The 22,542-nt window shown below is 38.4% G+C and overlaps 1 protein-coding gene across 2 annotated transcripts; it reads left to right on the forward strand.

Moving 5' to 3' along the window:
* Positions 1-974: 974 nt before the first annotated feature.
* On the forward strand, positions 975-19,279 carry NGR-A22 (neuropeptide receptor A22). 2 transcript variants are annotated; one of them, NM_001134248.1, is given in 6 exon segments: positions 975-1,093; positions 5,009-5,712; positions 6,035-6,233; positions 7,604-7,672; positions 7,754-7,912; positions 15,125-15,249. In NM_001134248.1, coding segments are annotated over 5 exon segments (1,185 nt in total). In that variant the 5' UTR covers positions 975-1,093; positions 5,009-5,068; the 3' UTR covers positions 15,239-15,249.
* Positions 19,280-22,542: the final 3,263 nt, after the last annotated feature.

Consider the following 22,542-nt stretch of genomic DNA (forward strand, 5'->3'; position numbering starts at 1 on the left):
CTTATGGCTAACATTAATGAAAGCCACCTATAATTGTCCTATCTGGAATTTCAAATTACAATCAAACTTATCTAAAGCCTCTCAGGATATGTTGAAATACAAATTGACATAATATCAATAAACGTTAGTTAGCTTGTCAGATAGGTCGATACCATAGACCTTTAAAGTTTCTTACTTCAGTGGTCGATACGAGCTCATCCACTTTCAAAGTTGATTGAACAATGTTGTGACTTAGAAATAAAATTATTTATAAATAGAAATCTGGGAACCTGCTGGCTTAAAAATCAAAACATCTTACCTAAATGTATCGATTGAAGGATATATTCAGACACGGTCCTCATCGGATTTAAAAAGATAAAACCAAATTAATTTGTCAATGAAGAGACACATGTAATGGGCCTATATAGCTCGGCAAAGAGTTCGACGTGCAACCCAACCCAAACATCATCCCGCTGAGTTTCTCGCTGGATCTTCTCAGCGGGTCGTGTTGGGTGAGCCCTTGCTCGCCCACCTATCCTGGTGAAACTGAAAAGGTCTCCTGGCCAACAGTAATCTCTCAATTCTAAAAAAAAAGACAGAACAATGCTAACCACTCGTGCGAATTAACCGCACTATAGCAGCAAGTTAATATAGAATCGAAAAGGTAATTTTTGTGAAGCATTGAAAGAAAATTACTTTAATAAGTAAAAGGCATCCGGCTTCCTAACAGTAATCCATCCTTCATAAAAAGAAAACTTTTTGGATGAAGTTTATAATGTGAAGAGTGATATTATTAGTAATTTCAACAAGTAACTTCATTAATTAAGTAAGACAAACAAAGGGTTGTTATTTATATGATCTTAATTGGCCAGATTTTTGTTTCGAGTTCCATATCGATTACAGTATATTATATTACGGTATACACTTGGTTCTTTATTCAATATATTATGACGCTTGAGCTAACGTTAGGTAGGAACTAGAGTTACTTTCATCACACTCTGGTGTTGTTTGTTGAATGTTTAGTAATCGTAATTTTATTAATTTCACTTCTACAAACAATAGCACTGTTCATTTAGTCAGTAGGAAGTCGCCAGCTTTTTGTCCACGGGTTGGCAATATGTGTTTTACTGAAAGCAACTAAAATAGTGATTCTGAGTGACCCCGTAAGTTTATTAATCGTCCGTTTGACCCGACTTAGAAAAACAATTGATCAGTCTTGATCTAGGAAATCGAAAATGATAATAGATATTACTTTTTATTACCTTGCTTCGATTTTTTTTGAATATTTAACTTATAAATATTCAGGCTTATTTCACCCTTATTGGAGCTATTTAAAACTATAGTTTTCCAGAATCATTTAAAAGTCAATTAAGGTTGTTACAACCCGAGGTTACAAAAAAAAAACAAAGCTTACTTAAACTAGAATTAATTATAATACATGGTGGGGTGGCTGGTTCCACGGTGTTTTTAAAATGATAACGTCAGCGTCACTGACGGCATTCTCTTCAACATGATCATTGTCTTCCAGAGTGACAGTAATTAAGACTCACTTTTCCAATTAATTCTACCTGTTACATTCCAAGTGTACAACGATAACAATGGAAAGCTCCGCCTCGTTCGGCTGCTCCAGCCAGAATGTGTTGGGCCACAAAAGTAATTCGTATTTATAGTAAAACATTGGGGAAGTTATTTCATTAATTTTCGTGAACTGAACTTAAACGATTGTTGAACATTGTCTCCGGGTTGTTCCCCCGGATGGAGAGGGGCTTTGAGCCCCCTTCCATAGACGCGCCACCACGCGGTAGCGTGAGCGGTGATGCCCTTGCTGAGTTAGTCCCTCCGAGCATCTCGGAGGAAGAGATTCGTGCGGCCGTGTCGAGGATGCGGAGAAAGGACGCGACCCCCGGCCCTGACGGGGTTCACGGCCGGGTCTTGGATTTGGCCTTCGGTGCTCTTGGGGACCGGCTCGTGCGGCTTTTTGAAGCCTGCCTCGATTCGGGACGGTTTCCGAAGCAGTGGAAGACGGGCAAACTTGTTCTGCTGAGGAAGGGACACCCTACGGACTCACCTGCGGGGTACCGTTCCATCGTGTTGCTGGACGAGGCGGAAAAACTGCTCGAGCGGGTGGTGGCCGCCCGCATCGTCCAGCACCTGGCGGGAGTGGATCCCGGTCTGTCAACGGAGCAGTTCGGATTCAGGAAGGGGCGCTTGACCATCGACGCGGTGATGCGCGTGGGCGCATTCTATGATGAGGCTGTCGGCCGGGGCGGGGTTGCATTGGCGGTGTCCCTGGACATCGCCAACGCGTTCAACACCCTGCCCTGGTCGGTGATCGCGGGGGCCCGGAGTATCACGGCGTCCTTGCGTATCTCCGTCGGCTGATCGGGTCCTACCTCGAGGATAGATCGATCGTGTGCACCGGGCACGATGGGACGGCGCTCCGCTTCCCCAGTTCGGTCCTTGGCCTTCTCTTGTGGAACATTGGCTATGACTGCGTTCTGCGGGGCGCCATTAGCGCTCCTCTCCCGAGTCTGAGTATAGTTTGCTACGCGGACGACACTTTAGTCGTGGCCCGGGGGAAGGAGTTGCGTGAGTCTGCTCGTCTTTCTTGCGCGGGGGTGGCCTTCGTCATCGGCAGGATCCGAAGGCTGGGTCTGGAGGTGGCGCTCAATAAATCCCAGGCCCTGTTGTTTCACGGGGCCCGGAAAGCGCCGCCTCAGGGGGCCCACCTTGCGATCGGAGGCGTTCGCGCCGAGATCGAGGCGACCGGGTTGCGGTACCTCAGTCTCGTACTGGACGGTTCGCGGGTACCGCACCGTCTCGTTCGAGGCAGTGTGCGTGCTCGCCGGGACGCCTCCCTGGGACCTGGAAGCGGAGGCTCTCGCTGCGGATTACGCGTGGCGATGCGATCTTCGCTCCAGGGCGGAGCCGCGTCCCGCTGCGGCGGAAGTTCGAGCGCGGAAACTTCAATCTCGGCGTGCCGTGCTCGGGGCGTGGTATCTCCGCCTGGCGGACCTCGCCTACGGGCGACAGACCGTCGACACGATCTGTCCGGTCCTCTTGGACTCGGTGAATCGCGACCGAGGACATCTCACCATCCGAGCGACGCAGGTGCTCACGGGACACGGCTGTTTCGGTCGCTACCTGCACCTCGTCACCCGGAGGGAGCCGACGCCGAAGTGCCACCACTGCAGTGGCTGCAACGAGGACACGGCAAAGAACACGCTCGCGTACTGCCCTACTTTTGTGGAGCAGCGCCGTGAACTCGTTGCAAAAATAGGACCGGACTTGTCGCTTCCGACCGTCGCGGCTACGATGCTTGTCAGCGACGAGTCCTGGCAGGCAATGCTTGACTTCTGCGAGTCCACTATCTCGCAGAAGGAGGCAGCGGAACGGGAGAGGGAGAGCTCTTCTTCCCTCTCGGCGACGTGCCGCCGCCGCCGAGCCGGGGGTCGGAGGAGGGCGTTTGTCCAGCTCCGGCCCCTATGAGGAGGCAGTCTCCTCCCGGTGATGGTCATGGGGCGACCTAAGGGGGTTGAGACTGCGCCGCACGCTACCGTTAATCTAGCGCACTGGCACCAGGAGGACGGGACGATGCGTCGGCGGCTGCGGACTGCGATGCGGTCCGCATTTTCATCGGCGCTGTCGTCGCCGAACATGCTGTGGAAGAGCAACCCGGTCAGCGGTGTATCGCGTTCCGACCCGGCAGGCTGGTTCTGGCCCAGCGGGGTATCCCGGAACACCAGCGGCATCGCCTGGGCGGCCTGGTGGGGCCGCCGTACCGCGGAGACCGACGTCGTTGGTCGTCGACTATCGCCTCGACGACCCGTCGGTCGGGCGTCCTCGGGGTGGCGCCGCGTGTCTGGTTGTAGTGTTGACCGCAGGAACCCCCCTACTTTGACCGGGTTTTGACCCCGGACGGAGATCAGACGTCGGGTGTAAGAGTGCAGGGGAGTCGTTTAGTGGGTGGGCCCTAAATTCCTTGGGCCCGCGGTCTGCTCTCAATACCTGCAGATCGTTGAGTCCCACATACCTCGTAGCAGTATCGTAGGAGGTTCGGCCACCGGCCCGGAAAAAAAATTGTTGAACATGCGTTGGACTTATACCACTTATCCAACAATTTTAACATTGAGGAAACAGTTAACTCTAACAATCTTAGTTAACTAAATAGTAGGGTTGCGTTGATATAATAATATATGATTACAATTTAAAAGTTACACTAAATTGATTTAAGATGAAATGTCTTGACATTGATATTTTGGCAAAATAATATAAAATACATACAATAAAATTAGCTTTATTATACCTACTACAAGAACTTATTTCATTTTAATTAAGCTTGATGATCCATAGGTCACTGGTTCATATCCGGCTCGAAAGACCATAAAGGTATGTACGGTTTGTCCGCACAACCCTCTGCTGTGATAATGATAACAACTCCAATACTGATTAATTGTTTATTGATACGAGTATGCTGATTATGATTATTTATATGATAACAATGACATTATGCGAGTACGCGACGCCTTGCTGATGGCGGTACACGAACTGACTCGAAAATGAATGACTTTGACGTAAAATGCATCGGTCTGCAATATGATGTGCGCGCTGGCCCTGTACAATACATGACTCGTACAAATGATTTAAAGAGTATAACAAAGAAATATTTAAAATATAGAAAAAAATGCCTGAAACAATGATTTAGTCTCATTTTTCTTTACATAATCATGAAAATTCTGATGACTTTTTAATTAAATTATCAATATCATTATTAGAAAATATTTTGGTTTAAATGGCAATTTGTAATTAGTTTATGAGGTTGTCTCTACTACTGAAACTACGGTGAAATTACGGTGGATACCGAGAAATGTTCCCAGCAACTACGGGAACGATTTTCATAAAACAATGTTTCAACTTTTTTTTTATAGAAAAATGCATAGTATTACATTAATATGTAGTTAAGGTTGTGAATTCTTATTTTTATCAGTTTCAGTGTGACTAGGTATTTTGAAGTTTGTATTTTGTTTCAGGTATCGATTGCAACATACGAAGTGTTACTAGAGATGGTGTGAAATCGTCGGCTGTATCTATGAGTATGGATCAATCCGAAGAACTATCTAATGACATCAATTATAAAGCCACATACGCCGCCAATGTCCACCACCGAAACGACACTATATTTAACCAGTCTGCATATAACGATACCTGGCCTTCTCATGAACTTTTTTGCATATATGACTCATCCTCCGAAGACTTCTTATCTTCTTCTGTTTTTCAAATTTGTGTATATTTCATGTATAGCGCAGTGTTTTTAGTTGCGCTTTTGGGAAATGGATTAGTGTGTTTCATTGTTCACACATCTCCTCGTATGAAGACGGTCACGAATTATTTTATAGTGAACCTGGCAGTCGGAGATATCCTGATGACGTTGTTCTGTGTGCCGTTTTCTTTCGTGTCAATGCTTGTACTGCGGTATTGGCCCTTTGGTGCGGTTATGTGCAAAGTTGTCAACTTCTCACAAGCGGTTTCGGTACTAGTCAGCGCATACACGCTACTCGCCATATCCATTGACAGATACATAGTTATAATGCGGCCATTAAAGCCTCGACTTGGGAAAGGTGCAGCTAAAATGGTCGTCGCTGCTGTTTGGGGAGGAGCCATTATAACGGCAGCGCCGATTCCTATAGTTTCTCAGCTACAGCGACCTTCGCCTTGGCATGAGGCTTGTAAAGTGTAAGTTTTATATTTATCATGTATGTATTGATTTCAGTTTCAGTTAGATGATTGATGTCAGATGTCAGATATTTCAGTTAAATTTTTTTCTATTGATTTTCTATTTTTGTGTATTTGAAGCAAAGCTGTTTTATTCTTTGCACGAGGAGCACCGCTGCTTGAGATACATGTTTTATCACCTAGTTCAAGCACAGATGAAAATTATGATTGTTTTTCTACTTTTATGTTAACAATAAATTAAAAAATTGATTCAGTCTGAATTTCACGTATCAAAATTATCATTTGTTTTCATATTTTAAGCTACAAAACGTACATGTTTTAGTGACATCTGCAGCGAACAGTGGGCCGATGGAAAACAAAGCGAGCATTATACGTTTGCTTTATTGACACTGCAATTTACTTTGCCATTGACCGCTCTCGTTTACACGTACGGGCGAATAGCGCATTTTGTATGGGGCGGTCGACCACCTGGAGAAGCAGAAAGCGGTCGGGACTCGCGGCTGCAACTCTCCAAAAGGAAAGTAAGTATTAACGTGAATTTTTTTGAATAAATATTAGTATAATAGTAATTGAAATTTTTGAAATTAAATTAATTATATTGAAATAAATAAAAAAGCGAATCATTAAAATTATGGACATGGAAACTCTGGGTCTATGGAGGATCTCAGTGTGTTTTGTACCGCATGTTCCGTGGCGAGTTTTTTTATTTATTGCTTAGATGGGTGGACGTGCTTACAGTCCACCTGGTGTTAAGTGGTTACTGGAGTCCATAGACATCTATAACGTAAATGCGCCACCCACCTTGAGATATAAGTTCTAAGGTCTCAATATAGTTACAACGGCAACAAACCGAAACTATGCGGGGTGGTGGTATCTACCCGTGCGGACTCACAAGAGGTCCTACCACCGTAATTACGCAAATTATAATTTTGCGGGTTTGATTTTTATTACACGATGTTATTCCTTCACCGTGGAAATCAATCGTAAACATTTGTTAAGTACGTATTTTACGATCTTGGTATCTCGTTTTTACCACCCGAAAGTTCTTCTAGAAGCTTCGCGAGGGCGTGCTGCGTTCTCTACAGTACATTCCCCTACATATTTTTGCCAGGCATCATTCAGCTTTGGCATGTATTTGGCTTCCGAGCGCAATGACCTTTTTATTTAATTTTTTGGTGTGAGGTTGAAGTTCTCAGCATTAGACAGCTGCTTGCCATTGCCCCTGGGATTGCTGACATTAGCGTCTACCATCTACAAAAACAAGTACCTATACTCATAAAACAAAAAAAAGGGTGCGTGTACTTCGCGTAAGAATATACTTTATTTTTATGAAATTTATTTCTTCTTTTTTTTTAAATATTAAATAATTCATAATAAATATTTAACGTTAATAATTTAATAATATTTAGTATGAATTATATTAAATAATAATTTTGTCATTTATATAACTAAAAAATGAATGCTAATAACACTTTTTTTACGAGTGTACATGCGCGAAAGTTCACCTGCTGCTATATTCAGACTCGCCAAGTTACGTCGGTCGTATCGTAATGAGCGATTTAGTGGGCAACTTCGTAAAATTTCACTCTCATCAATTTTTCGTAACGCGCCTAAAGAATTATAACTTCAAAAAAATCTTAAATAATTTCAATTTTTATATGTCCCTAGCGCTTGCCCAAACCGATAGTCAACTTGCGTTTCGTTCACCTTGACACATGGGTGATACCTACTATACAGTTGCACGACGGTGGAACGCGGTCGAAATAGGATTCTAACACCGACTAACTAATACGAAACTTATAATATCTATATGAACTTTTCACCTACCTATTTCATTATATCGATGATACAAATTAGTTTTGACGGTTCTTAACCACGTTTTTTATTGCAGATGATCAAAATGATGGTCACAGTAGTGGCGGTGTTTGTAGTTTGCTGGTTACCGCTCAATATCTTTATTGTAAGTAGCATTTGTTTCTTAATTGTACTAGTATAGTAAGGGGAGAGATGTGTTACGAGTATATCTCATTTGTTTCGCTAGGTCCTATGGACATTGCACGAGGGAGATGAAGATTGGGCAGTTTGGCCGGGAATGCCCTACGTTTGGTTCGCGAGCCATTGGCTGGCTATGTCACATTCCTGCTACAACCCATTAATATACTGCTATATGAACGCAAAATATCGACATGGGTTTAAACAGGTACACACACACACGCGCACGCACACACACACATACGCACGCACACACACACACTATCTTACCCTTTTTTTATTCTGGGCAATCTAAATATATATACCTAGTCAGGTCATAAGTATTGTCACACAGTAAAAACTTTTCTTTTAGAATGCTGGCCACAAGAAAGTTTATTGAATTCGAATTTCGAATTGTTCATGAAAATAAAAATGCATACTTTTAGAATTTTACTCATTTTTAAATATGGAGTTAAAGCTTAAAGAAGACCGTGTTGCAGTTATTGCGTTGCATCGGTTACGCGCCAATTCAAATTTTTAACACTGAAAAAATTGAATATGACCAAAAGATTCGTTTATCGTACCATCAAACGATACAATGAAGACTCTAGTGTAGATGACAGGTCAAGAAGTGATCGCCCTCGGTCTGTTAGGACTCCAACAGTGATAAAAGCTGTGAAGGCGCGAATTCAAAGAAATCCCAAACGTAAGCAGAAACTGTTAGCCCTTCAGATGAGGTTAAGCAGAACCACGGTGAAAAGGGTGTTAAATAAAGACTTAGGGCTTCGGGTATATAGAAGAAAAACAGGACATCGTTTGAATGCTCGTCTAATGGACCTGAGACTGAAGAGATGCCGCGCTTTGTTGAAGCGGTACGCGGGAAAAAAATATCGGGAAATTCTTTTTTCGGATGAAAAAATTTTTACCGTAGAAGAGAGCTACAACAAACAAAATGATAAGGTATACGCACACAGTAGTGAAGAAGCGAGCAACCGTATTCCGCGTGTCCAACGAGGTCATTTTCCATCCTCGCTCATGGTATGGTTGGGAGTTTCTTATTGTGGCTTAACAGAGGTACATTTTTGTGAGAAAGGTGTAAAAACGAATGCAGTTGTGTATCAAAATACAGTCCTGACGAACCTTGTGGAACCTGTTTCTCATACCATGTTCAATAACAGGCACTGGGTATTCCAACAAGATTCGGCGCCAGCTCATAGAGCGAAGAGCACACAAGACTGGCTGGCGGCGCGTGAAATCGACTTCATCCGGCACGAAGACTGGCCCTCCTCCAGTCCAGATTTGAATCCGTTAGATTACAAGATATGGCAACACTTGGAGGAAAAGGCGTGCTCAAAGCCTCATCCCATTTTGGAGTCACTTAAGACATCCTTGATTAAGGCAGCCGCCGATATTGACATGAACCTCGTTCGTGCTGCGATAGACGACTGGCCGCGCAGATTGAAGGCCTGTATTCAAAATCACGGAGGTCATTTTGAATAAACTTTAGTGTCATAAGAATCTATGTTTTATTAAGTTCATTTTGGTATATGAATGGTTACATAATGAATAAACTTGTTTCAATTATTTTACATTAAACATGTGACAGAATTTATGACCTGACTAGGTAGATACCCTGCCACGAGAGTAACCGGCCAGGATATGTCGGACACTATTTTATTTTTGGCTACTATTTTGTTAAACCTTCAATGAAAACGTGGTTGATAAAATAGAGCTATAAGTATAGCAACAGACCAAAAGTACAGAATTTCATTAAAAAAAGCACCTTTGCTAAAATAAGGCAGAACCTAAGGTTTCTTGTAAAAATTTAAAACAGCGTTTCAAAATGAGAAAAAGCTGTAAATGGTAATTTCAATTTGGTCCTATATCAACATCTCAAAGTGCCACAACAATTGGAATTTGGAATAAAATTAGGTTGGGTCGAATTATAAAAAAAAACCAGCGCCGATCAGCCAGTGACACGTCATTCGCATTCACATTTACATTTAAATCGAACTTACTAAATGGCTGCTTTCTATATGTCAATAATTGAACAAAAAAGGTTTTGATATCAAAATAGGCCCTTTAACAATATTAATAAACACAAATGAAACTTTAAAAGATAACTGCTCTGGGCAAGATACGTTAAACATACATTGAAATATGGGATATTCTTGCCTACAACAAAAAACTTTACGAAATTGTTAGTTTGCTTCGAATTTTAAGACTCGAATATGGATATTCACTGCTTACTCTGAGACACACTTTCTCATTATGTTTTACCATTTGTACTCCAAAAGGCGCTATGATCTTATTCTTAAATACTTTGAAGTCATAATTTTGGTTTTAAAAAAATAATAATTTTGGACTATTCATTTAAAAGCGTTTAAGCCACTAATCTGGCTATATCATTCTGGTTTTACGATTATATATAATATTTACTATCTACTTTTATCCACGTAGGTACTAATTATTTCTTTTAAAATAATTACATTTTGAAAATATGTTACGTAAGCTCAAATATGTAGAGTAGTTTACACGAACATAAATTATATGAACATGGTACCGGTATGAATTAAATATTTTGGGTGCAAAACTGAACTTTTTACGTAGGGTATAACAGCGCTACTAATACGAGTATACTCGTAAAAGTCAAACTTTTGTGTAACTATTTTCCCGTTCCTTCCAACCTCTATCCATTATCCTCATATTTATCTAATAATGAACCGCTCCTGCTATCCTTACCGGCGTTTAAAATGTTCGTCTCTTCGTCGTCACTCATTAAACTCCAAACACGTCATTACGGATACTCCCGATCCATTAACGGTGCTTTTAGGTATCAAAAACCACCGGTTACCGTCCTCGTCGAGCCCGTCGCTTGCGACGTAGGGCTCGACGAGTGAATTAATCCATAGACACAGCCCACTGAGTTTCTCGCCGGATCTTCTCAGTGGGTCGCGTTTCCGAACCGGTGATAGATTCTGCGAAGCACCTAACAACGCCTAACATACGAGTTTATCGTATTACGAATTTGAATATACAAAAATACAATTAACGACCATTAAATTATATCTTTCTATTATGGAGGACGAAATTCGTGCATGAAATTAAAACAGAAGCAGCTCTCCGTTACCGAACACCGGCCAAAGATTCTACTTGCTGTATCGAGGACAAATTCAAACCCATGTTATTTCATATATTATTACGTTCGTATGTACTTTTAGGATTAATTCTATATTTTAGTATCCAATCATCGTCTGCTCTTATGGTACGTAATTAATAAAATAAATTATTTCACTACATCAGAACATTGAGGCCATAAGTCAGCAACTTCTCTTCCATAAATCAAAATGCTGGAAAGAATGGTCATTTATAATAAACGCTTTCCCCATTATTCGTGAGAAATTTTCTATTCGTAGGTTACAATTAGTGGTTCACGTTAAGTTTGAATTTTTGCAGACCAAAATTTTTTGTGACATTGACTTTCGATCGGGAAATAAAAAATTACTCTATAGTAATCGGTGTTGATAATTCTAAAACCAAACAAAATCGGTCTACCAAAATCGATAACGTAAAATTTATGATATTCTCTAATAATACAAATATAAACGTGAAACAATGTCATCAATTTGCATATTAAATTATCAGACGCTTGATTCACACTCGTAATCGCGTTTCGACAAATACATACAAAACATTTGTATGAACAAATATTGAGGTTTGGTTGGTATTCGGCTTATTGAAATTTAATGGATTAAATTTACTACAATAGAGAAATGTTTTTTTTCTCCTACCCACGCCGAAAGTTCGGTTTTCCTCCTGCAGTACAAGGAAGAAAGTCTGACTTTTTCTCCCGCTGTACAGGGAAGAAAGTGTAACCATTACCTCCTTGGGTACTGACAAGTGCGCATGCGCGTTAGTGTCTACGTCTGCTCTCACGCACCTAAAATTCTCCGCCATTGTTGTGCTCGGGTAATTAGCAATATTGTGTTTAGTGTAAAAGTGAAATAAAAGGCAATAAAATTTAATAGTGAAGTATTAAACAAAGATGAGTTCATCAGACAGTTCTTATTCAATTAGTAGTAGTTTATTTAAAAATTAAAAAACAGTTAAATTGTTTTTTTATGAGTATGTTTAGTGAGCACAATCTCCCGCAGCTTCTCAGCTAGCAGGTCCGCCTTTACCTCTTTTTCATCCTGGTACACGTGCGAACCCCTGGGACGCCCTTGGGTCTGGTCACCAGCCACTAATTTCCTCACCAGGCGTCGGAGCTTGAGAGTATGATGAAGGAAAAAGAAAAGGGGTTGAAAAAAAAATTTGGTGCGCATGCAAATTGGTACACGTGAAAGAAGTGAAACTTCTTTTGGCGGTGTATAGTATCGTGGTTTTCTTAATTTTTTATCCTTAAATCAAATATATGTTGTAACAGAGAATGCTGTGTTTAAGAGAAACGACCTAGCTCACTTTGTCTTTTCCCTCTTGTCAGTCGAGCGGTTCGCGAGACACTGTCTATTTTCTCACTTTCGCTGATCCTAAATTGTATCTTTTCTTACTAGCCGTAACGAAATTGTTGCGAGTTAAATTTTACTCTCAACGCGCCTAAAGAAGTTTCACTTCCAAAACAACGAAGAAGACAAACATACTCAAAACAAACGAAAACAAAATTAAAGCCAACAAAAAGACAGTAAAAACAAACTCAAAATAATAAGGAAGAACACCCCCGGAAGAAATAGCCTTCAACTAGGTGAATGACGCGGAGAGCTGCTGGTTTTAGTCCGCGTCGCCCAGTCTCTTTCGCCATGAAAACGACGAGAGAAACCGGGTGGTGCTTCTGGGATGCCCAGAGGTATGGACCGCGTCCGTAGGTGGCGGATACCGTTATCCGCCCAGTGGAAATCCAGTAGCTCCCCTACAGATGGAACCCACAGCAATACAGAATGCGCACCGGGAGCCCGTCCACGACCGGGAGATCGATATACTTAAAGAAAGAAACCCACATAACAGCTTATTGTTTTTATACACCATTATTGTTATTATACATGAATGACCGTGACTATAGCCGTGAGGTATTTCAAAACTTTCAAAATATTATGCCAATATAAAAAGCGAGATTCGCTAATAAAAATCGTTTCAATTTTGTCTACGACATGTGAAAATCGAAGACAACACTCTACATAAAGATATTTGTTTTTTTTAATTGAGATATCATAAATTAGTTATCTCAAAAAATTATTACATCAATGAGAATAATAATGATTAGGAAGACGGTTTCTTGTTAGTTATGAAATATTTAATCGAAATATAATATAAACATAAAGGCGAGATTAGTTTCATGGGCACGCCTTAATTTTTATGCGCATTCAATATATTTTTTACTTACGAAACCTTTTTTTTACATGATTATACATACAAAATGTACCGCTAGAATAAAATTTATTTTGCCTATCCAACCTTAATATAACGATGTAAGTATGGGCGGGTAATCTCTAAATTTTGTACAAAACATAGGTATTTTATCTACATAAATTACGTTAAGGAAAACAGAAAGCTTAGAGTTAATAATGTAGTTAGTTACAGATGTTCGAACAACGGCAACAATTTAACATCATGTTCTTCGAATTCCATTACTCTTAAAAGGAAATTCATTCGCTTTCAGTGCCAAAGATGACAGGGAATGATATTTTATTAGATTTTGTTAAAATGTATTGAGAGCTCGTACTCGCAATGTGCGACGCTAAAATCGCTTCACATTTCCTGATTTGTTGGCAACTCGCAAATTGATGTTTTGGGGTGTGAATAAAAATATTAGGTTCGGAACAAATATTCTTTCCGGGTGATCTTGATTTTTGTATATTTGAAGCTGTATGTAAATGTAAGGCGTCAAAATCAAATTACACGGTTCTTATACAAAACGTAACGTTCGTAACAAAAGCATGGGTATACATATTAGCAACAGTACTTTTTAAGAGATTTTATGACCTGGTAACTGAGACCTTTAAGTCATGTCTTATTTTAATCTATATTCTTAATTTTATGAAAAATGATATTATGGAGTGAAATGAAATGAAAATGATTAATTTGAGACATTAATCAACTGGGATGAAACTAAATGAGATGATATGAGATGAAATCTAATCTCAGTAAAATGGTGGTCATTTACTAAGATTTTTCAGTGGACTTTTTGGAGGATCTAGAGAAGTTACGTCCAGCGGATTTGTTTCATTTTCCCACATTTGTGTGTAAATCTTTTTAAAGTGACATTGGTAATTAATGGTACCTTTTGATATAACTTAAAAAGATAATACACAGTTGCCAGATGGGGGGGATTCCCTGAAAATTCGGGGGTCTTTCGACCTCGAGGGGAGATTCGGGGGAATGATTCTTTGGGGGGACGTTCGGGGGGAATAGGTTAGTTGGGAGAAATTTCGGAGGTTTTTTGAGTACCGATAATTCATCCACAAACACAATTCCCATTACTATTAGAATAATTATAGTCTACTATACTATTCACAAGTCCATATTATAAAGGACAAATTACGCAACCGAATGCCATAAAAAACTGCCGAAGTGGTTCTCAGGATTCGATTTTCACTGCCAAATAGATGCTATTTTGTTCCCATATCGGATATGTTAAATGTCTTTAACTTCGAAAACGTGTATGCTTTAAATAATAATAACGAAAGTGAATATAATTGTAATAATTGCTTAGAGATGGTTGAAGTTATGGGAGAGCTTGATTAAAAAATAAAAGAATCCTTTTGGTTTTTATTTCTTCTTGGAATAAGTAAAAACTGTTTTGAGGTTTTTTTTTCTTCAAAAAGCTAATTTTGGGGGGGTTTTCGAAAACAGTCGGGGTAAATTGACACGGTCATCTGGCAACACTGAGATAATACAATCTCCCACAACAACAAATACATCTTACAATTGATCCAAACTGAACGTATGTAAATAGGCATGTCCTGGTTTTCCATAAAAATCTTTTCGTAATAGTAAGCACCAATATTGAACTAGTACACTTCTCTAAATTGACAAGGAGCGTCTGTGTGGTAGTGCAGTACATTTATTTCAGGGATTTGTTCCAGAGATTAACGGCAAATTAATGGCGACGAAAGATGCGAACGAACACGAAGTAACGTCGACTTCTTTTCCCCGCTCATGCCTTAGAGTGCCTTAGACAAACTATGATTGTTTCCGATCAAAATTGAATTCAGTCTAGTTTTTTTAACTCTACCTCGAAGCAGGAGAGGAGATTTCTTAATCTTCATTTTAATTAGAAAGGCAATCATATTTTTCACACATTTCGTTAACGAGTATGTACAATGCAAATTTTATTTATTCATGAGCTTTCGTTCAGAGAACCACAAGAGATTACTTGCAAGTTGATATTTATTCATATAAATTGTAGAGCATGAATTTGAAAAATAATGAAAAATGATTTTCGTAGGTATTGAGTGGACTGTTTTGCTTGAAGCTGAATGAGTCAAAGCGTTCCTGTCAACGATCTAGTCTGTGTGAGAGGATACCTCTCTCGGGTGAGTTAATCATCTTTCATTCTTAATCATTTTCATTGAAAAAAAAAAAAAAATAGTTTGGTATTTAAAAAACTTCAATACGTTTTCACCTTTTCTATGTTTTCATTAACTACACATTCAGAGTCAGTCATCTGGGAAATGTAATGCACATAGCAACTGCTGCATCCGAAATGAGCGTATTCTCGCGACCTACGCATATTACTGCAATTTCATACGAATTAGTTAAATTATTGTGTGCACAAACAATTAATCATTTCACTAAGTCATTGAAATGTTCCTCATAAATAAATAAGTGTTAATTTACATTAGAATCCGAACAAGTAATAGTAAAATATACAACAACGTTTTATCAATGTTTTGTCTTTGACTTCGGAGTCAAGGCCTGTAATCTTTGAACGACATAATAATATTCTGTTTAATATTATTATGTTCGTAATTTCTTGGCTAACGATATAAATTTCCGTATCCTTTGTTTATAATATCAAATGAGCAATATTTTGTTGAATACAAGAGATGGCTCATTTCAGTTTTTATAATGTGTTTTTACAATGCTCTTTCTGCGAAAGTTCCTCCTCCTAAAGCATCGGGAGGTTCTGAATTTCTTTTTCGTGAGTAACTTTGAAGATTTGTTTTTGATACTTATGACCCAACCCTTCAAATATGAAATGTTAAAGCGCAGTTTAATGAAAGCAGAAGTGGGTACGGTAATAATAATGGGTAGGTTAGGTTATTCGTTTTATTATAATTATTTTCAGAAATCGTTGGTACCACTGGTTCAATGGATCGTCGGAGGATAACATGCAGGTGTCGACTTCGAAGCGGACCTCATACGAATGGTGGCAAATGTTCGAACTGCATCTCTGTTCCACAGCTGAAGGTCGAAGGCATCAGAGCCGCACCACCGACGCGAGTGCTATCCGTTCGTTCGCGCATAATCTAAAAGTAGTTGTGATTGTTAAGGCGCTGTCTAATAGCTATTTTCATTAAGATTTGCATCCGCTAAGCGACATTAATTTAAAGTTAAAAATGGCATATCCAAAAAAATACTGCCCCTGAATTTATTTATTTTTGCTTAGATTGGTGGACGAGCTCACAGCCCACCTGGCGTTAAGGGGCTACTGGAGCCAATAGACATCTACAGCGTAAATTCGCCACCCACCTTGAGATGTAAGTTCCAAGGTCTCAAGTGTAGTTGCAACGGCTGCCCCACCCTTCAAACCGAAACGCATTACTGCTTCACGGCAAAAATGGGCAGTGTGGTGGTACCTACCCGTGCGGACTCACAAGAGGTCCTACCACCAGTAATTACGCAAATTAAAATTTTGTCGGTTTGATTTTTATTACACGATGTTGTCGGAAGTCAATCGTGAACATTTGTTGAGTATGTATTTCCTTAGAAAAATTGGTACCCGCCTGGGATTCGAACACCGGTGCATCACTCAACACGAATGCACCGGACGTTTTATTCTTTACGCCACGACGACTTCTGTCAATCTTTGTAGCATTAATTGCAACTCTCTTATCAATTAAAAAAAACCCTTAATCTAATACGCCTATCATCATCGAATTATCGATTTTTCTTTGAAAATTATAAGTAGATCGCAATTATTGAACCACATGTGCTTGTACAGACAGCGCCTAGAGAAAGATTGATTTAAGCTGAGTATGAATGAATTGTCTAGTATAAGAGTTATTGGAGAAATATGGCATTGGTGGCTCAGGGTATCATGCGTGTGTTTCTTGTGAGAGGTCAGGCTCGAAACGCGATATATATGTATGTAATTCTATGTATGAAGGCCAGTGCATTCGACAAGGTTTTACGATCATTCCTTCATCGTTCAAGCTATTCGTTTGTGGAATGCACTCCCGGTACGTATACGACATGGTGAAACATTAAATTCGTTCAAACCCCTTATTAAGGAGCAATTTTTAAATTTACAAATGATTCTTTTCCACTTGATAGTGCGGCGCTCTTAGCGATAAGACCGCCAATTGTACTTTTTTTTTGTATTTAATGTTTCGCATTGTTTATTTTGTTGGTGTTCAATAAAGCACACTCTCTTTCTTTCTCTCTCTCTCTCTCTCTCTCTCTAATGTTTGAATATGTCTCGTTTCGCGTTAGTATTCAGTTATTATAAAAAAGTATATTTGTGTATAGTGAATATGCATTATTATCTCTCATTGTAAGAAATAAAAAAGGTGAGTCGAATTGCATTTTGAAAATATTTTGTTTTTTTTGCAAGATTTTCATTTGAATAGAATATCTATCGTCTTTTATAAACTTTTGAATGAAATTTAATAACATTACCTTAGTGTACATTTTGCACGTTGTTAAGAAGTTTGAGAACGTATTTAAAAAAAATATGTTTTTTTTTCTGTAAATTCGTTTAAAGTTTTACTAAACAGCAATGACTAGTTCAGCACTAAGAAGAACAAAAAAAAATCAGAGTTACATCAAAAGGTCTTTTTGCAAAAATGCGGTATAACTTCGGGAGCTGGTAATATTATTATTGAAAGTCTTATAAAACAGATAAATGTAATTTAGGTGAGCATTATTAAAACATGCCCTAGTAATTTAAGCAGTTCAAATATTCTTTTAGAATTGAATTAAAAAGTTATTGTCATGGTTTTCAAAACGCATTGAGAGTAATTTACTACTGCTGTAATTTATTTATAGGCGAGGATGCGTTAAGACCTTGTTAAAATCTTGTTAAAATTCAACGAACGTTCTCTAATTACCTTAAATTGTAATAAAGTAGAAAATGTAAATATCAGCAGTGACTATTGTAGGTTCGATGAATAATTTATTCAAACAAAAATATATATACTTTAGAGTTTATCGTAAAACCTTATTGCATTATATTTATATATCTGCAACAGATTCCGAATGTATTAAGTGTAATCCCAAGATCTAGATGGATTTGAAACTTTTAGTTATATTATAGTTATAATTTATTTCGGAGAGGACTTTCATTTTATTAAATCTAGTTAATCGTAGGTCAAAAGTGTCATTTTGGGAAACATTACCTTGGATTACGGAAATTTTAGGACATGAGGTTAACTAAAAGCAGTTTCGTGGAATTACCCGCCGCAAGTTATAATATACATAGTTCCAGTTTTGGGTTGGGGAATTCATTTTCAGAAAATTACCCCTGCGCTAGGATGACACGCAAAATCGTGAAGCGTTCCACATTTTTAACGAGGCTTGTGGAGAGTATTAAGCGGTAGGCAGCGGCTTGGCTCTGCCCCTGGCATTGCTGAAGTCCATGGGCGACGGTAACCACTCACCATCAGGTGGGCCGTATGCTCTTCTGCCTACGAGGGCAATAAAAATAAAAAAAACTTTCACATGCAGCTTAATTTAATACCATACAATAAACGGACATTCTTTTCTAAGCATGTCATCCTTAAAGAAATTAGATTAGAACAATAATATAAAACATAAGTATAGCTTTTACGTAGGAAAACCATATTTTACTTATTTTCTATTTACTTGCATATTTTTTGTATTTATTTGTATTTAATCGTATGTAAGTCTATCTTATATTGTAATTATTTTTCACATGTATTTATTTTTATGTAAGTTTATTAAGATAGCACCGTCCAGTTTACTCATTCCTCTCCCTGCAAGGTTGCCTGGAAGAGATCGCTTTCAACGATAAGGTCTTCAGTTTATGTCACCTATTATTTGTTTTATATGCTTACTCTGTACATGTGGTGTTAAATAAAGAGTTATATTATTATTATTATTATTTTGCTATCTTTGAAAACATTATAATGTTACTTTCTGAAAAAAATCTTAAATGATTATGATTATGGTGTTTATGTTGTCTTACTATTTCAATTTCTCTTATGAACGGATAGTCTGACGAATTATACACATGATGAACGAGAAGTATTTACACATAGAATAAAATCTATTTTATTTTCCATCAATTTTAAGGCAATAATAGTACATTGTGCCCATAATGTATTGAATTTATTTGATTGAACGACGATGTACACTTTACCTTTAAAGCGTTGTATAAGATCTTAATTATTATGTACATTATAATTTTTTAATGTGATGCAGTTTTATTTTATACTCATTTTCTTTTTCCTGTGTATTAAATTAAGTACTACAAATGCACAGTACTGAATAAATGTTTGCGCGATTTTATTTTAAGTTTTAGCATCAGGTGACCAGGGTATTTGGGCCTATGTTTGTCATGCAAAAGAGCCAAATATAGATAGTACGAGTAGGTACCATCACTCTGCCTATTTCTGCCGTGAAGCAGTTATGTGTTTCGGTCTGAAGGGCGGGGCAGCCGTTGTACTATAACAACTGAAACCTTATGCCGGCCACTCACATTCGCGCAAACATTCGTACAATGTACGAACATTCATTCGCAAAGGCCCGTCAAACATTCATTCGCAAACTTAGCGCCTGTGCAAATGGGTTCGGTACTCAATTTGCGAACCCGTTTGCGCTGCCTCCTACACTTGTTTACGAATGTCTCACGAATTTCTCCTCCTTTTTAATTCGTCAATAGAACATTGAAGAGAAAAAGAGTTTTGAATTCTTTCCCAGACATCATTAACAGCCATGCTGTTTTTATGGGATTTCTTTTGATGAAGATACGCTACACAGTAGACGTCACGATCTATGAAAATAGCGAAACGTCCGTTGCCTTCGCAATCCTGGGCGCAACTGGTCACACGAATGTGTGGGAGACTACGCGAAGGATCGCGGTTCGCGCGCTTTGATGTCTGTTAAAAAACCGACACAGCTTGGAAAACCACGAATGCAGCGAAAACTTTGCATAATCATTTGCAAATGTCGTCCTACACTTGCGGGTTTGCATATTCGTGCGAATGTGAGTGACCGGTGTTAGAGCCTAGACGTTTCGAGGTGAGTGGCGGCATTTACGTTGTAGATGTCTATGGGCCGCGGTAACCACTTAACACCAGGTGAGTCGTGAGCTCGTCCACCCATAAGAAACTATAAAAAAATCATCCACAATCTTTTTAGAACCATTTTTTGAAATATAGCCTTGAGTTTCAAAAATGTCTCGTCTCTTACAAGGCAAGATAATAAGATATGTTCCTTGGATGAACTAAACATTTCGCGGAAGAGCTGTAGCCAACGAGTCAAAGAGCAATATGAGACTCGCAATAAGCGATATGATTATGTGTAATTTCATGGAATGATCTGCCTCGGTTCTAATTCAAACTTCTAGTGAAACGCGTACCGACCACGTTTTCACGATCGACTTCAAAGATAAAGAAACATTATCTTTAAAAAAAAAGATGTGTGGTGTCGTGGGACACCGGATAGGAACGAAGATCCTTGTTATAAAAATATTAATTTTAAGTTCTATTCGAGGTATAAAGAAAATAAATATTCGGGTATAAATTTTTTACTACAATGTTTTTATTGATGAATAAAAACTACTTTACAAAGTTATCATCAACTTTATTTTATTCCCAATGATTTATAAAAATATATATAATAATAATATACAAAGAAACGGCTTTTTATATGAATAATAATAATAATCGTCATCACGTAGACTATACATTAGATACTGTATAGCCATCATAAAATCTTACGTTACGGACTTTTTTCCCGGTTAGGATACCCCTCCGCATCGTCCCATAAGGGACTTCGTTCCAAAAAGATATCTGTACAATTTGACTAACAAACACACCAAACTGCCTGTTTCTATCACAAACTAGGTGTGTATTCCGGTATGAAGAGTAAGGCAGTCGTTATACATTCGAGTTCAGACTTCAATCTCGTGTCTAAAGATGGGTTTCAAGCGGCCTTCAAGGTGTAATATTTATTTGCACCGGTAACGACTTAACATCGGGTCGGGGAGTGACCTCCCCCACCTACTCAAAACAAAAATAAATATATTTCGTTGTTCTGATTGCTCATAAAACAATGTATTTTTCAAACTAAAGTGACAAGGGAACAAACTAAGTGAAATTCCTGTGTGTAAGGCTGTATATTTATTATACTAGTAGTGATCGAAATTCGACCTTAAGCAGTGACTCCTCAGGATTCAGATTATTATTATTTGTTAAAATACTTCAGGAAAAATCTTTTTTTGTTACTGTATTTTTTTGTTACTGTACATGTAAAGTCAAGAAATATTTTAACAGTTTATTTACATTTAATTATAATGTATGTGTCATTTTGTTCGATAGATATTGAATTTTGTTACCATTTTGTAGGTAGTAACATAATCCTATTGTTGTGGAAAATTTGGTAGGACACAGAGCCATCACCTTAATATGAGTTAATTGGGGTTCGCTATGTTCTATGGAGCTCGACTGCGCTTTGACTATGTTTTTTTAGCACTTTTTTGTCGTAGGAAATCCTCTTTTTACATCAATCACCATTGATCAATCTCTCTCGATAATGGTACGGTTTCATTCCGTTTTAATTGATTCATTAGATCCGGCGAACCGCTTTGGCATCCAAAAAATTTCCGGTTTTTTGGAAATCGAGACTTTTTTAAACAAGTGAAAACTGTTTTGTGGTCTACTTCTAGCTATGTTATAGCTATTGACTTGAATATGATTGACATAAATATTTCCGGAGTGAAATGGCTAAAATTAATTCTGTGCTCCTTTTACCGAGAACACGTGAAGTCCATAAACGTCACATTTTTTTCGCGTTTTCCGTAATTTCACTCTTTTGTAATAACACTCTTTTGTAATAAAATTTTAAAATGTATTTAATTCTATCGTTGCATTCGATAGCAAAATGGCTAGATATTGTTTTAAAATTTTGTATGTATATATTTGAAAATATCATCTATATATTTAATGGAATCAAAGCCATCCAGATCGAAACAGATCAACTAAAGAGATTTTCGCTTTAAATTTTGTTTGAAAAAGAAAATGCTGTGTAAAAAAAATTATATGATATAACTAAAGTTTGCTTGTAGCTACTAAATAAAAAAGTAATTTGTTTGGTAATTAGTGTTTTGTTTTCCTTTGTATCTTATCATGGATACGATAAAAGTAAAAGTATCGATGAATACTAATTCCGTCGCGGTAGTGATACTAAATTTAGCGTTGAATTAGCTCTTTGGGAATTTGAATTATTTTGGCATTTGCGAAGAAAAATGATTTTTTTATAGCTATGCAATACAGCAAACGTAACTTACTCTTAAAAAAGCTATGATCAACTTGGGTGATTAACTCCTATCGTCAACTGATATGGTGGCTTAGTGCCGAAATAATCCATCATAGCTTCTTACCAAATGGCACCAGTTTTACTGCGGACGTGTACTGCGAAGAAATGGACACAATGATGGAGAAGCTCGCGAATCTCCGG

The sequence above is a fragment of the Bombyx mori genome, chromosome 9 (genome assembly GCF_030269925.1).
Source record: "Bombyx mori chromosome 9, ASM3026992v2".
Taxonomy (NCBI): domain Eukaryota; kingdom Metazoa; phylum Arthropoda; class Insecta; order Lepidoptera; family Bombycidae; genus Bombyx; species Bombyx mori.

Coding starts and splice junctions, on each gene's coding strand:
- NGR-A22 (XM_062669936.1), top strand. CDS start 5,069: ATGAGTATGGATCAATCCGAAGAACTATCTAATGACATCAATTATAAA. Junction 7,673..7,753: donor TACCGCTCAATATCTTTATT/GTAAGTAGCATT, acceptor TTGTTTCGCTAG/GTCCTATGGACATTGCACGA. Junction 15,213..15,967: donor TGAGAGGATACCTCTCTCGG/GTGAGTTAATCA, acceptor AATTATTTTCAG/AAATCGTTGGTACCACTGGT.